The 13188-nt window shown below is 41.0% G+C and overlaps 2 protein-coding genes across 2 annotated transcripts; one reads left to right on the top strand and one right to left on the bottom strand.

Annotated features, from left to right (window-relative positions):
* Window positions 1-3313: 3313 nt before the first annotated feature.
* Window positions 3314-7215, bottom strand: msantd4 (Myb/SANT-like DNA-binding domain containing 4 with coiled-coils). Its single transcript, XM_014013989.1, has 5 exons — window positions 7187-7215; window positions 6659-6722; window positions 6482-6577; window positions 6089-6385; window positions 3314-4515 (listed from the first exon to the last, which is right to left on the bottom strand). Exons 1-5 carry the CDS (start codon window positions 7213-7215, stop codon window positions 3862-3864), a joined length of 1140 nt encoding a protein of 379 aa, XP_013869443.1. The 3' UTR covers window positions 3314-3861.
* Window positions 7216-9360: 2145 nt separating this feature from the next.
* aasdhppt (aminoadipate-semialdehyde dehydrogenase-phosphopantetheinyl transferase) lies at window positions 9361-11420 on the top strand (the record flags this gene model as incomplete). Its single annotated transcript, XM_014014057.1, is given in 5 exon segments — window positions 9361-9520; window positions 9598-9801; window positions 9887-10000; window positions 10282-10402; window positions 11299-11420. Coding segments are annotated over 4 exon segments (501 nt in total), but the record flags the coding sequence as incomplete, so codon positions are not given.
* Between the last annotated feature and the right edge of the window lie 1768 nt (window positions 11421-13188).

Raw genomic sequence — 13188 nt, 5'->3', positions numbered from 1 at the left:
ATATATATTTGTAATTCCAGTTTTGTCCAACTTATGGACTTTGCTCATTTACCCTCTAAAAACACAAGAAAAATCTCTGTAAATGCGCTTTAAATATGATAAGTAACTTTGTTACCTGCCTAAATTCTCTGCAAAACGTGGAGAAAGATAAAAAGTGTAAATCCAAATTGACAATCTGAGGTTCGTCTTGAAGCTGTTTATTTGATATAGTTCATGCTTTTTATTGTGGCGTTCTTTTTAACATTTAATATCCAACCTGTTTTAGATACGCCGCATCCTAAGTTTGGAGAACCAGCTTTATGGTTCATGTGAACTATATTTAGGCTTTTGCATTGCTGCCAGTTTCACATTTTATGGTTATTTTGGCAAAAGAGCTACAACTAGCTGCAGCTACTAACACTGTTTGATGAATATTTAGAATTCTATGTAAATAAGAGAGTAATTAAAAGGTAGCGGCAATGTAAATGTTTAAAAGAGTACTTGCTGAAATTCCTATGAAATGGGGATGATTGGCAGTTGAAGGCAGCAGAAATCCACTTTGGTTCGCTTCTCAGTCAGTCTAGTCAGAATCAAACTATTTCTCCAAATTTAGGCCATTCAAAGAGCTATCCACAACAGGTAAGATAGTATTTGTTAACATTTTCGCAGGACCTCACTTTATAAAGAACACTTGCTGCATTAAAGTCACTTTAATTTTGAATGAAACTCCTGTGATAATAGATTTTTTTATCTTAACTACTTGAAATTGTCCTTTTGGAAAGGCTGCAACAGTCAGGAGTGATGTAAACGTGAGGGTGTTTAGATGTGTGGCGCAAGGTAAAGAAAAAAGCATTGTCTTGCAACAAAACAAGCTGGTGTTTTCTTCACCTGTCTGTGTTTTTAATATTGTGGCTGATTGGTTTCCCCTCATCACCCATTAATCCTGCATCAGATCTATTCTTGTCCGAATCCACGATCAAGATTGTCAATTTAAAATAAAGGGATTATTTCAAACAGCTGAATAAATCTGGCTGAGTTCAAAAACAGCTGTTAGCCCAGGGGATTACCAGTACAGCAGCACTGTGGATTTATTTTTTTTTTTTTTTGGGGGGGGGGGGGGGCTGTGGAAACTGTTTTTATTTTTGTTTTTTGTTTGTTTGTTTGTTTGTTTTTCCCTCATCTTTGTCACACACATTTTCATTGGTCGACAGCATAAAGCTGATCACTGAGCTGTCAACACATTGGCTTTAACATGCTTCCCTTCTTTCTTATCGTCTTTCTTCCCATTTTTGTTTCTTTTTCTAGTAAAACATCAATGCTCAATCTGCAGTCTCTTGTGTTTTTTCTAACTGATTTGTCTGTTTAGTTTAAAAATACAAAATGCATTATGAAACACATACTGTATGATGAAAATGGGTTCACATGAATATAAACAGTATTAAAAATAAATAGGTAGGCAAGCATTGTCCCCAGTAAATAATAAATGAGTAAAACATAAGAAATAACCAAGATTTTGTTTTGCTTTGCTAACTAATCAAAACTAATCATTATTTACCTTATAACTATTGTGATTTTTTGAGTTATTCTTGTTMAAACAGCTTCACACAGGATAATCACCTGTAACACTCTCCATTAGCAAATGTAAAACATGATGCTGAAAGTTGGCAGGTATGATGTCTAATTAATTATATTTTTAACTGTTTTCATTGGACAACCTGGCTTATTAAAGGGGCAATGTTAAGTGTTTCTCAGGCATACATTTAAATACTATACCATAATAAAGTATCTATGTCACCTTTAGTTGTTATTAAAATGCTGTTTTTATGTTTAAATAGAAAATAAACTTATCTTCTCATCACTTCCTCTTCTAAACCGCCTTGAAATTGGCCTCTGTCTCTTTAAGAACCACCTTCTGCTTCCGTCCCGTAGCAGACAGTTTAAGTTTCACTTTCACTTTGCTCTGTTACTGCCGAGAGCCTGCAGGAGTCATGGGCGGGGTGTGTAGGGTGGGGGGTGGGGAGGTGTGCTCCGTGATGAGGAAGCTCGGCTTAAAGACACGTCCCAGAGGCGTTTCTGGTCCCCACCTGTCGTTTTACTCCTCAGCATTGCTGCCTAAAAACACTGCAGGATTTCTCAAACATGCATGAATGAGTCATGCATGTTTGGCCCTAGCTAAATTAGCTAGGGCCGGCCCTGAGCGAAGCTATATTTAGTAGTTCATGATTACTTTACTAAAACACATGCCTTTTGAATTACTGTGTTTTGAAGTACCAGTGACAGAAAAATAGCTTCTGTTATTTGACCCTGCTTAAAATTGGAAGTCTGTCCATGGACCATATGTGTCGTCGAGGATAGGGTCCATAAACTATTCCCCTTCAGAACACTGGACAGGGTAAAATTTAAAAAATGGGGTGGTGGTGTCTTTTGATTTAGGCTCACTAACAAAACCACAAACATTTTAATAAATGCTCAAGGATAAATTGTGTTTCTGTACGGTGAAGGTCTGTGTTTGTGAAAACTCTCACCCAGCTGAGTCCTTGCTGCAGTCTCTGCTGCACTGTCATCATTCTGAAGACTCCCTGCTGTGACTTTGTCATTTGGGCTCGCTTTTCAATTCTTCAGGGACCCAACACTCCTAATGCAGAGCCATCACAAGCAATTCCCTTCTACCTCACACTCTGACACACAAACACAGACACATGCACTCACACACACCATGCTGGCTTATTACTGACAAGTATTTCCCATTTACCCGAGGATGAAGCAAAATAACCGTTTCGAGGACGTCCTGCCACCCTTTTAACCTTGCACCTTTATGTGCAAATGCACACACACACACACACACACACACCACCTCTTTGACTGCCCTTGCAGAGTGAACTCAGCCTTTTCACCCTTTAAGTTTTATTGGCCCTGTTCATCTCATCCATCTTCTCATCTCTACCTTCTGTTCTGCCCTTCCTCGTCTCTCGTCTGCTCCCACTCGTTATTTCTGTTCTTGTTCTCTTCACCCTCCCTCCTCCCGTCATATTAAATCTCCATTTTTTTTTTGCATCTCTTTCTTTCTCTCTCTTCCCCTCCTTTCTGGGGAACAGATCTCCGATCTTGATTTTTCGTGCACAGATCTGATCCTGTCATAAATGCCTTCCTGTGTTGTTGTTGTTTTTTTTTTTCTTGGACGAAAGGAAAATTAAAACCAAACTTTCTCAGCACACAAAACTCTCAGCACCACTGTTGTTGTCGTTGCTGCTGCATCTTTTACAGTCTTCAAAATTTCAGGACCACTGAGAAGAGTCCATACAAGATGATCAGATGATGTCCAGCGAAGAAAAGCTCAGGTTGAAATGGGTTCATTTATTAACATCTGCAATATGTGACAGAAATCATTTTGGTTAGGCTTTGAGAAAAATGAAATAAAAACTGGTTTGAAGTTGGGGGTGTGTGGTTGGGACTTGTAATGTTGAGGCTGCAGGTTTGAGCCCAGATTACATCAGGATGGACATCCAGTGTAAAACCCAACTGACAAATCTTTCCTGCAATTTCATTGGCTGTGGCAACCCATGCAGAAGGCAGCAGCTGAATAAACAGCAACAACTTACCACGTTCATTTTGTGTGCTGGGCAGGGCTCTGRGTTCTGGCAGCTGGTGGAAATTTCATTTGTTTAATACTGTTTAGGTTAAATTTGACCAACATGGCATCATTTTTGCCTCATCACACGTTTTTTGAAAACATCAAAAGTTCTTGCTCTGTCATTTAAACATGYCGAGCCTCCGTTCTCAGCTTCTCCTGAGCCAAATTATTTAATTTGGAGTAAATATTCAGATGTCTTATGTTTTTGTTAAGCACTTTCAGTATGTGAGGAAACGTTGAAGCGTTACTTATCAGGATTTGACAGGCTGGTGGTCTTTGTGCAGTCGCATTCTGTCTTTCTCCACCTGCAGGCGCTCCTTTTCAATCTGCAGCCTGCCTGCCTCGAATTTAAAGAGCAGCAGCCTCTCCCGCTCCAGATTCATCCTTGCCGCCTCCAGGTTCACGGCCGACACCCAGCTGTTCTCCTCCGCCTCGCCGTGAGTGTAGAACAAAGACGCGGCGGTGGAGGACGGCGGGCCCTGGATGTGCTCGGACCGGCTCGTGAGCAGGAGCCTCAGCCGCTCCCTCTCCACCAGGAGCCGCTCCCGCTCCACCTCCACCTGACGCAGACGCTCCCTCTCCACCTGCAGACGCTCCTTCTCCACGGCGAGGCGCTCCGTCTCCACGGCCAGCCGCTGCTTTTCCATCTCCAGCCGCTGTTTCTCAACGGCGAGAAGAGATCCTGCGCCCGAGCTCTCCTGATCCTCGCCCGGTCCTGCCAGGCCGCCGACCGGCAGCAGACACCTGGTGGTGGTGGTGATCAGGTCTTTGGAGGAGCTGAGCAGGTTCAGATTATTGTGGGGGAACACGTCATCAGCGTGTCCCTCCCCGCATGACTCAATGTCACTGAGGAGAGACGGAATGTCCACGTCATCCATGTCTGCGTCTCCAGCATCCCTGTCCAGCTCCAGGAGCAAACGAAATGAGAACAATAACGTTAAAACTCACATTTCTCGTGAAAATAACTAATCTCACTGAGAAAACAGAAACACTCACTAAACATCTAATAATATTTATCATTACTCACACATTTTTTCCCTGCTCACAGTTTTTTCTCTAGGCTTTTGGACAATATACTTCAGCTTCATTTCAGCTGTTTTAACCAGCTGTTTAGAAGGTTTAGCTTGTTCAGAGCACATTTGGTTTTACCTTTTATACCTTTTAAAACATTTTACTACATAGTTTTTTACATCATTTTTACATAATTGCAATGAATAGAAAACTCTTTAAACCCTTTAAAAACTTACTTTGTTTTTGAATTTTTAGCTATTGTTTTTGCTAGTTTAAGCTTATAGCTGCTGTTTTACCAGTCTAAACTTACTGTCAGTTTGTTGCTAATCTTTTGAAGATTTTAGCTATTGTTTTGATGGTCTTAGCATTTAACATGTTCTCATGTCAGACTCGTAACATATTGACGCATCCTTGCCGCCCATGGCTTTTCTGGGTTTGTGTGACGTCTGTGGTTAACATGAGCAATCAGGGTTAATGGTTAACGTTAGGGTCTGTGGTCAGGGTTAGGCTCTATAAGGCTAGTAGAAGTTAAATTTCAGGTGTAGGATGGTTAGATTCACGTAATTCGAGTCTTGTAAAAACATCCTCCTCCGCCTCATCTCGTACAGAACAGAAGCCCCCGTGCATCAACAGAATGATGCTTGGTCAAGCGTCAATACCTTGACGCGAGGAGCATGAGAACGGGCTCTAGCATTTAGCTACTGTTTTTCTGGTCTTACCCTTTAGCTAATGTCTGGAAGGTTTTGAAAACCTTACCTTTTAGCTTACGTACAGTATTTCTGTTCATAGGCTTTAGCTACTGTTTTTCTGGTCTTAGCTTTTAGCTGTTTTTCTCATTTCCTATTACAGATTACTAAACTTTTATAATGAACTTGATGGTTTTTTTTTTTTTTTTTTTTAATCTGAGGTCAAAAACTGTTCTGTCACTGCTGTTGCGGCACTGGTAACATGATTTTTAATTATTAGAAAATGTAACAATGGAACAAAATCAAGTGTCTTTCACACTTTTATCTAATAACAAATTCCATATTTTCTAGAACCGTACAGGAAACTCAAAGTTAGAAATGTTCCTGATGAAATCAATAGGAAGAACCTTTTTTATCTGATGGAAGGAGGGATTTTTTTTTCCTACATGAAACAATGGAATTAGAAAACATAAATGAATGTATTTACAATATGTCCAACTCTGATTTGATCCTAATTAAACTACTATTTAGATAATTTAATTCCTATTTTAGAAGGTTATGGGATCTCAAACAACAGGTTAACCTACTTGATCTACATAAAATGCTGCATAATTACTGCTGATGAATACATTAATTCAGCTTATTAACACGTTATTTACACTTGTTCCCAAACAATATTAGCATATACTGCAGACCTCATTTGCATGCAATTAAAAAGTTCAGTTTGAATAATTTCTTACAAGGGAAACTGTTTTAGTCAAGTCTTCTTTGAATTTCATACTTTGTAATCAATGATGTCATCCTCTACTTTCATCCCCGGATGTGTCGTCACTGACTGCCCGGTGCTCGGCTCACTGACCCCCACCAGCTCCGGCCAGTCGCTCTGACAATCCCTCTGGAAGCCTGGGAGCTCCAGCAGCTGATCCGAGCCTTGAGGAGCCGCCTCGTGCTCCGGTGAGGACTGATCACACTCAGTCTTCACCGTCAGAGAGGAAGAGGAGGACGGGGAGAGGTTGAGCTCAGCCCTCAGCTCTTTCTTCTTCATCAGCGCACGCCAGTCCAGGTACCGACGCTTCACCTGCAGAGGAAGACCCGCAGGGAAAGGACTCAGTGGATAAAAACAGAAGCAATATTAACTATTAACTAATAAAAGTTTCTTTAGAGACAAAAGCACCTCAGTAGCAGTGCGCGTCTCCCGCTCCCCTAATGCATTCACACCCTGCGCCACTTCTTCCCATGCCTGTCTCTTCAGCTCATTAACTGCTGTGTTCTGTTCAGAGAGGAGAACAACAAGAACAAACAATTAAAGCTGTTTTATTCAAACACTTCTAACACGAATTATTAACGTCACAGCATTAGTTCTGTGGGAACGGAGGGAGCGCTTGATGGGCTGTGAAAAATATGAGTAATGCAGGCTGGAAGGAAAAAAATAGTCAAATGATTGGCAGAAATCCTAAAAAATTTAAATGAATAGGTTTTTTTTCTGATGAAAATTATATACAAATGTTGTAAAATTCTAATAATTTTCTTCCATACAGTGATGATTAAAATCCTTTTAAACTAAAGGTATTGAGGGTATGCATAACACCTGCTGCCTTTCACACCAGAGTTTTAAACTAAAATCATTTTATGGCAAGAAAGAGTTCCAGCCATTTTGGTCAAATTTTATAAATAAGATAGTGCTTAGATTATGTTTTGATGATGACTTTCACCAAACTTTACCTCAATATCTCCAAACTTTATTAACTTATTTGTGACTGCTGTCTTGAATTGGGTTGACCAAGGTATTTGTCAACAACTTTCAACTAAAAACAGACAAGTTGGAAGGTTAATGATGAAAAAGTGCATCTAAATGATTAAAAACACAATTTATTATCACTCTCTGGCCAACACGCAGAGTGACTGCATCACGGACGTTTTCTAATAAAGGTTTGCTGATTTAGACTCAAACAAAACCTGAGCTTTAAACTTTTTTTTTTTTTCAAAATAGAAGAGGAGATCTACACCTGCTGTCTGGAGAACAACACGTCTCTCCTCTTATGGATCTCCCTGATGAGGGTCTGTGTTTCCCTCACGCTGTAGTTGCTCTTCCTCTTCCTCCTCGGATGCTTTACCTGCAGGAAATCCAGCTTGGCGCGACGTCGGTGGAACAAAACCCCACRGAAATAAAAAGACAAATGAAATGGAAGAGAAATAATAAAGGAGGGGAAGCAAAAACACAAGAGGAAAATGAGAGCGAGGGATGCAGTATGGGATGGAAGAGGAGAGACTGAACAGAGAGATGGATCACAGGTAAGAAATGAAAGCGGGGTTTAATCCTCAGATGTCAAACAGTGAGGATGTTTGACACGCAGAGCTGTTTCCATCAGTGAGGACTTCCTTTGTGACTCAAACAGTCTGAGGGAAGTTCTTCCACGTCCTGGGAGACAAACACCAGCTGTTCCACTGGATGCTGTCTCTGTGTGGGGACATGTGAGAGACGGAGTTAAGGAAATATCAGCTGGAAAGAACTGTGCAGAGTGCAGATATCGCAGCAGGTAGGCTGGGAGTGAACATCATCTAAACAGACTTTTTTTTTTTTTGCTCTCGGTTTGCATGCGAGGGTTCAGTTTTCTGCCTTGATAAGATTTGATGTGGAAACAGAAAKGTGGGGGGTTGTTCTGATGAGAATGACAGGGGGCTTCCTCCTTTTAGTTTCTGATCTGTGTGGCTGCAGGTCAACTGAGGCATCTCAGGCCGAAAGGATTCTCCAGTCCTCCCAGAACACGAACAGCAAGAACTACTTTATGTGGTTGGTAAGGATCTATAACTTTTAGAATCCCAGTTTTACTCTATTGACATAACATAATCTGATTAGGAATTAGCTGCAAATGCTAATCAGATTTCAGGAGAATATCTGTAATAATAAAAGTTATAGACATGTTTTGTGTTTTTAAGGTTAGCTGGCTGTGACAGCCATCTTGACTCAGACGACCTTAAATGTTACAGTAAGTGCATTGAAATACTTTCTGCACGTTTCATTCTGCAGAATTTCTTAGAAATTCATTGAAAATGTAAGGTTAGCAATTTTTCTCTTTAAATGGGAAATCCTGTAAATAATTATTGTTGCAGTAGTGAAGTAGGAATTGCAGAGCTGCCGCATTTGCCAAAATCAAAACTGAATTTGAAATTTTACCACATTATTGAGCATAATGTTGACACCAAGGAATAGTTCTTGTGTGTGTGTGCAGCAAAATGAACAAATTGTTTTCCATTGCCTATTTGTCTATTAACAAACTAATTATTAAAAAATTAAAATGTTGCACACAAGCMATGTGTTATCATAAGTAAATTTGGCACAATCAGGCAAAATACATTCTGCAAGTAGCCTATGATGTAAACAATGTCTTATCTCCCAAATATTTTTCTGGTGAAAATAAGATTTTGTTCGAGGGATATCTCAGGGTTTTTTTTTTTTTTTTTTTTTTTTGTCTGAACAAAGGAATATAAAACAACATTATCATCACAGTCAGCAATATGCTATTATTTTTCCGCCACATCCTAAAAGCATAATCTGAAAACACTCACCTTAACCACACACATGAACCGCAATCATAACATCGCTGAAATTACAATTCTAACGGTGCTTTCAAAGTTAGTCGGACATGTTAAAACTAATGTACAATATGTAAATTATTTAAAGGGTTTAATCAAACATTTCATTTTACGTTTTAAAATTAGACATATGTATTTGTATATTATCATTCTGTTTAGTCTTCAACTGCACAGAGTACGAATTCAGTTTAATTTTTAGCATGGAGGCCTGACAAAAAATAACTATTTTCACACCTATTGGAAGGATTGCAGTAAGAACCATTTTGGGAAAGTTGAATGATTTTCTTCAAAAGTCTTGCTAATCTTTAGAGAACGTTTTAAAAAAAAACTTTAGACAAATTTAGATGAATTTAACCCTATTTTGACAATATATTTTACTTTTTCACAAAACACGTGAAGGCATCACTGGTAGCCCACTGCTTGCGCTGCTCTGATTGGTCAGTTGTGCACCGCGCCCACTGATGACGACATCGTTGGGCTGTTCCGGGATGCTCGCTGCTCTCTCAGAGCCAAAATACAAACAGAAAGCTGCTTTGTGCTGTATTGTGTGTACTTTCTTTAAAGAAACTTGATTCGCTACAACTGTAATAGTGCCCTGCGACGACCTTACACGTCGGAGGTAAAACATTTCCGGTTTGTCAGGCAAACTTTACGTATTTTCAGCGGATGCTAACGTTAGCCACTTTTAAACTTGAGGCGAAAGTAGCTGGAAGTTACTGAGGAGTCCAGATAAGATGACACGGAGGTATTGAAGAGATGGGCTCTGTCCGCTGGGCTTTCCGATGTGGATCGTGGACGCCGAGTAGGTCCGAGTGGCTGTTCGCTGCTCGCTGCGTCCAGCCGGAGGAGAAAGAAAGAATCAGACAGTTTGTTTTCGCCAAGGATGCTAAGTCAGCCATGGTGAGTCCGAACTGTTATGTCTGATTCTTATTTATCTTTACCAATCATTAATCACTTCTGAATGTGTGCCTCCGCAACCCAACAGGCTGGGCGTCTGTTGCTCAGGAAGTTGGTGTGTGAGAAGATGGGGATCCCCTGGTCTGAGATCAGATTACAGAGATCCTCCAGAGGGAAACCATTCCTGGCTGCTCCAGCAAAGGTGGACTCAGATATTGACTGATTGATTGATTGATTGCCAATATGATTTTCTCCTGTAAACAATGTTATTACACTGTCAAAACTTTGTAAAAACAAAGACGTGGGATCCAGTATTCCTATATTATCACATTTATAACGTTCTTGATGTGCCCAGTTCTGCTCAAACACATTGACCTAAAATGTCACACAGGTGGCTCCAAAGTATGCCACATTTGCACTCCAGTGTTATTGCACATTTGTCAGGAAACATCAGTCTGAGACTCCCCTTTAAAAAAAATACAGGTCAGTTCAGGTTCAGATTGGTCCTGGAGTTTCAACATCTCCCACCAAGGAGACTATGCTGTGCTGGCTGCAGAGCAGGGGCTGCAGGTGGGAGTGGATGTGATGAAGATCACTATGCCAGGTAAGGGCTAAATATGTACAGAACACATAGATAATAACATCCATTAAAAACTTTTGTCTGGCTAATAACTAATAATTAATTTTGTTCTGTGTTTACATGAAGTACAAGTATCTCTTAGCTGTACATTTCTCTCATTCTAGTAAATTTTAATCCAGCCAGCAGCTGAATGTATTTATTCTGACTTGTTTATTATTTTTTTGACATGCTGTTGTAGTTCTTAATTTAACCACAAGAGGTCACTGTTGCCTAAGAAATGCACACAAAATTCTTGACCAGAGCAGATTGCGGCTTAAAATTTGGTTCTATGCCTAACCACTCTTTCATTCAGAGTTGTGAAGGAAAATGTATTAATTTTGCACAGTCTTAAATRCATTTCACATATACAAATGTATGTTTGAGATGTTTAGAATATTTTTACAACCAATCTGTTTATTTGTACTGTGATTAAGTTGTTGTTCTGGGGGATTATCTCRTTAAACGCCTTGCTTTGATACAACACAGTCAGACACGTAATGATTTTACATCTGAGATTTCAGTAGTTTTTTGATTGAGAACTGGGTCACCTGATAAGTGAGGTCGTGTCTCCTCCTTCGATGAAGTCATTTTTCAGTTCTGGGGAAACCAATAAAAGGTGTGTTGTGATGAAGGATGCGAGTTGCAAAGGGCCACAGAGGCTCAGGGTGAGATGGAGGTTTCAAATTAGAAAATAAATGTTTAGCTGAGAACTTAGAGCTGCAGATTATTTGGGCTTTCATTTTTGAATACCCTCTGACAGTTGTGTTATTGTTGTTTATATGTGTTTTGAATATTTATTTTGCTCTTGACCATATTTTACTGTCTGCTGTTGCACCTGTACATGCACACACACACACAACCCCACCCATCTCTTCCTGCAGGTAGCAGCTCCGTGCCGGACTTTTTCCGCGTCATGACTCGCCAGTTCACGGCGCACGAGTGGAGCGCCATCCAATCAGCCGGCTCCGAGCGCCAGCAGCTCGCCGCCTTCTACCGCCACTGGGTAACCATGGCAACCTTTTTTACTACCCTGTCGTCACGTCGCAGCGCCTCAGCCGCCTGTCCCCCCCCACCCTGCAGACGGTGCGGCGCGTGTGTTCGCGAGAACGAGGGGGAAGGAGAACGTGGAGAGCAACATTTTCAGCGTCCTGTGAGATAAACGCAGGCGTGCACGTTCTGCATTCCCTCACAGTCTGCCCTCTTTCATCTCAGCGTGTYCTTGTTCCGGACATCTTTACTTCTTTTGTTTTATAATAGTTTCATAACAGCTCTCCTTCATTTTCTTCCTCTTTCTTCCCTGCAGACACACACACAAACACACAGATGGTCACCGAAAGCAACATCGCTGCTTAGTAAAGACGCTGTGAGATTGAGAGGGTGGCAAAGAGACGTCAAGCTCTGATATCACCACCGCACCGTTGACTAATGGCAGAGCTCAAGCGTTGCCATAGCAATTAGCCCGGTGATGGTGTTATTGTGTCTCATTGGCTCTGGAGCAGAGTTGAATTTGGCTGGATGCACACAGACATAAAGCCCCTCTTTTGTATGCTCACTTTTTGACATGTGTGCATAGACTCCCATCTGTTGCAGCTTAAGTTGATCGACTTTCCCGACACACACACACACACACACACACACACACACGTTTGCCCAGCTATACATTTGGGGACATTCCATTGACTTCCATTACTTTTCTACAGCCTAACCCTGACCACAAACCTTAACCTCGAATTTACACTACATGCGTCTGCGCAGTTCGCAGCTGTTCGTTTGTGTCCCAATTCATACAGCCTCCGCTTTGCTCCGGTGCGACACACAGAGGAGGAGCATGTGCAGGAAGGAGATCATGCGATAAATCCAGTGATAAAAATAATTAATTCTGTGAAAGATGAACTCCAAACACAGCTGAAAACATTGATGTGGTTGAAACTGTATCTCTGTCGTCTTTTTTGAAACGTCTGATTTCAAAATAAAATCCACGTGTATCGTGTGTGTGCACGCATCTACATGTTGCCATCTGCTTCCCAAACAGAACGATACATTCTGACAGCATTTTTGTAGAAATATATCCGTATATTTATTAATATAGCTGCAATTTCGACATTATTTTGACAAATTATTCCACCTAATAGTGTCTTATTTTGAAAATACGGATGTTGTGCTTGTTCCTCTTCCTGTTGGTGCGACGTAATCTTTAAAAATTGACTCCGGCGCAGCTCCGGAGACCGGCAGAAATAGGATCTGTTCTAATTTTGCCGGCTCGCTGTCCGCTCACCTCCGACGTGCGGAGCCAATGTAAACACTCATTGATTATAATGGGTGCATATTTGCTGCGGAGGTCGGACCGGAGCCGAGCTGAGCCGAAACGCATGTAGTGTAAATTAGGGGTAAGGCTAACCTCACAGGTACCTACCTGACCCTAAAACTAACCTAAACTCAATTCAAACCTTGGTCCTAAACCCAACCCCCAACCCACCAATGGCATTTAAACCAAATGGGGACACGCCTTTTATCCCCAAATGCACCAGTTGTCCCCAAATGTAGGATTTTTTTCCTTAAAATTGCCCCCAAATGTCACCAAAGCCGAACCCACCCACCCAGCCACACACACACACACACACACACACACACACCTTTCAGAAGTTGCCAAAGAAGAAACACAAGTTCACTGAGACAGAAGCTGCTTTATTATTCAACATGAGTCCAGTCAAGCGCCGTCAAGTTTCTGTACAATCCTAAAATTTCCAGGTTTGCCTCTAAGGAATCGGCTC

Source organism: Austrofundulus limnaeus, unplaced genomic scaffold (assembly GCF_001266775.1).
Source record: "Austrofundulus limnaeus strain Quisiro unplaced genomic scaffold, Austrofundulus_limnaeus-1.0 Scaffold109, whole genome shotgun sequence".
Taxonomy (NCBI): domain Eukaryota; kingdom Metazoa; phylum Chordata; class Actinopteri; order Cyprinodontiformes; family Rivulidae; genus Austrofundulus; species Austrofundulus limnaeus.
This window is presented reverse-complemented; position numbering and strand designations above follow the sequence as displayed.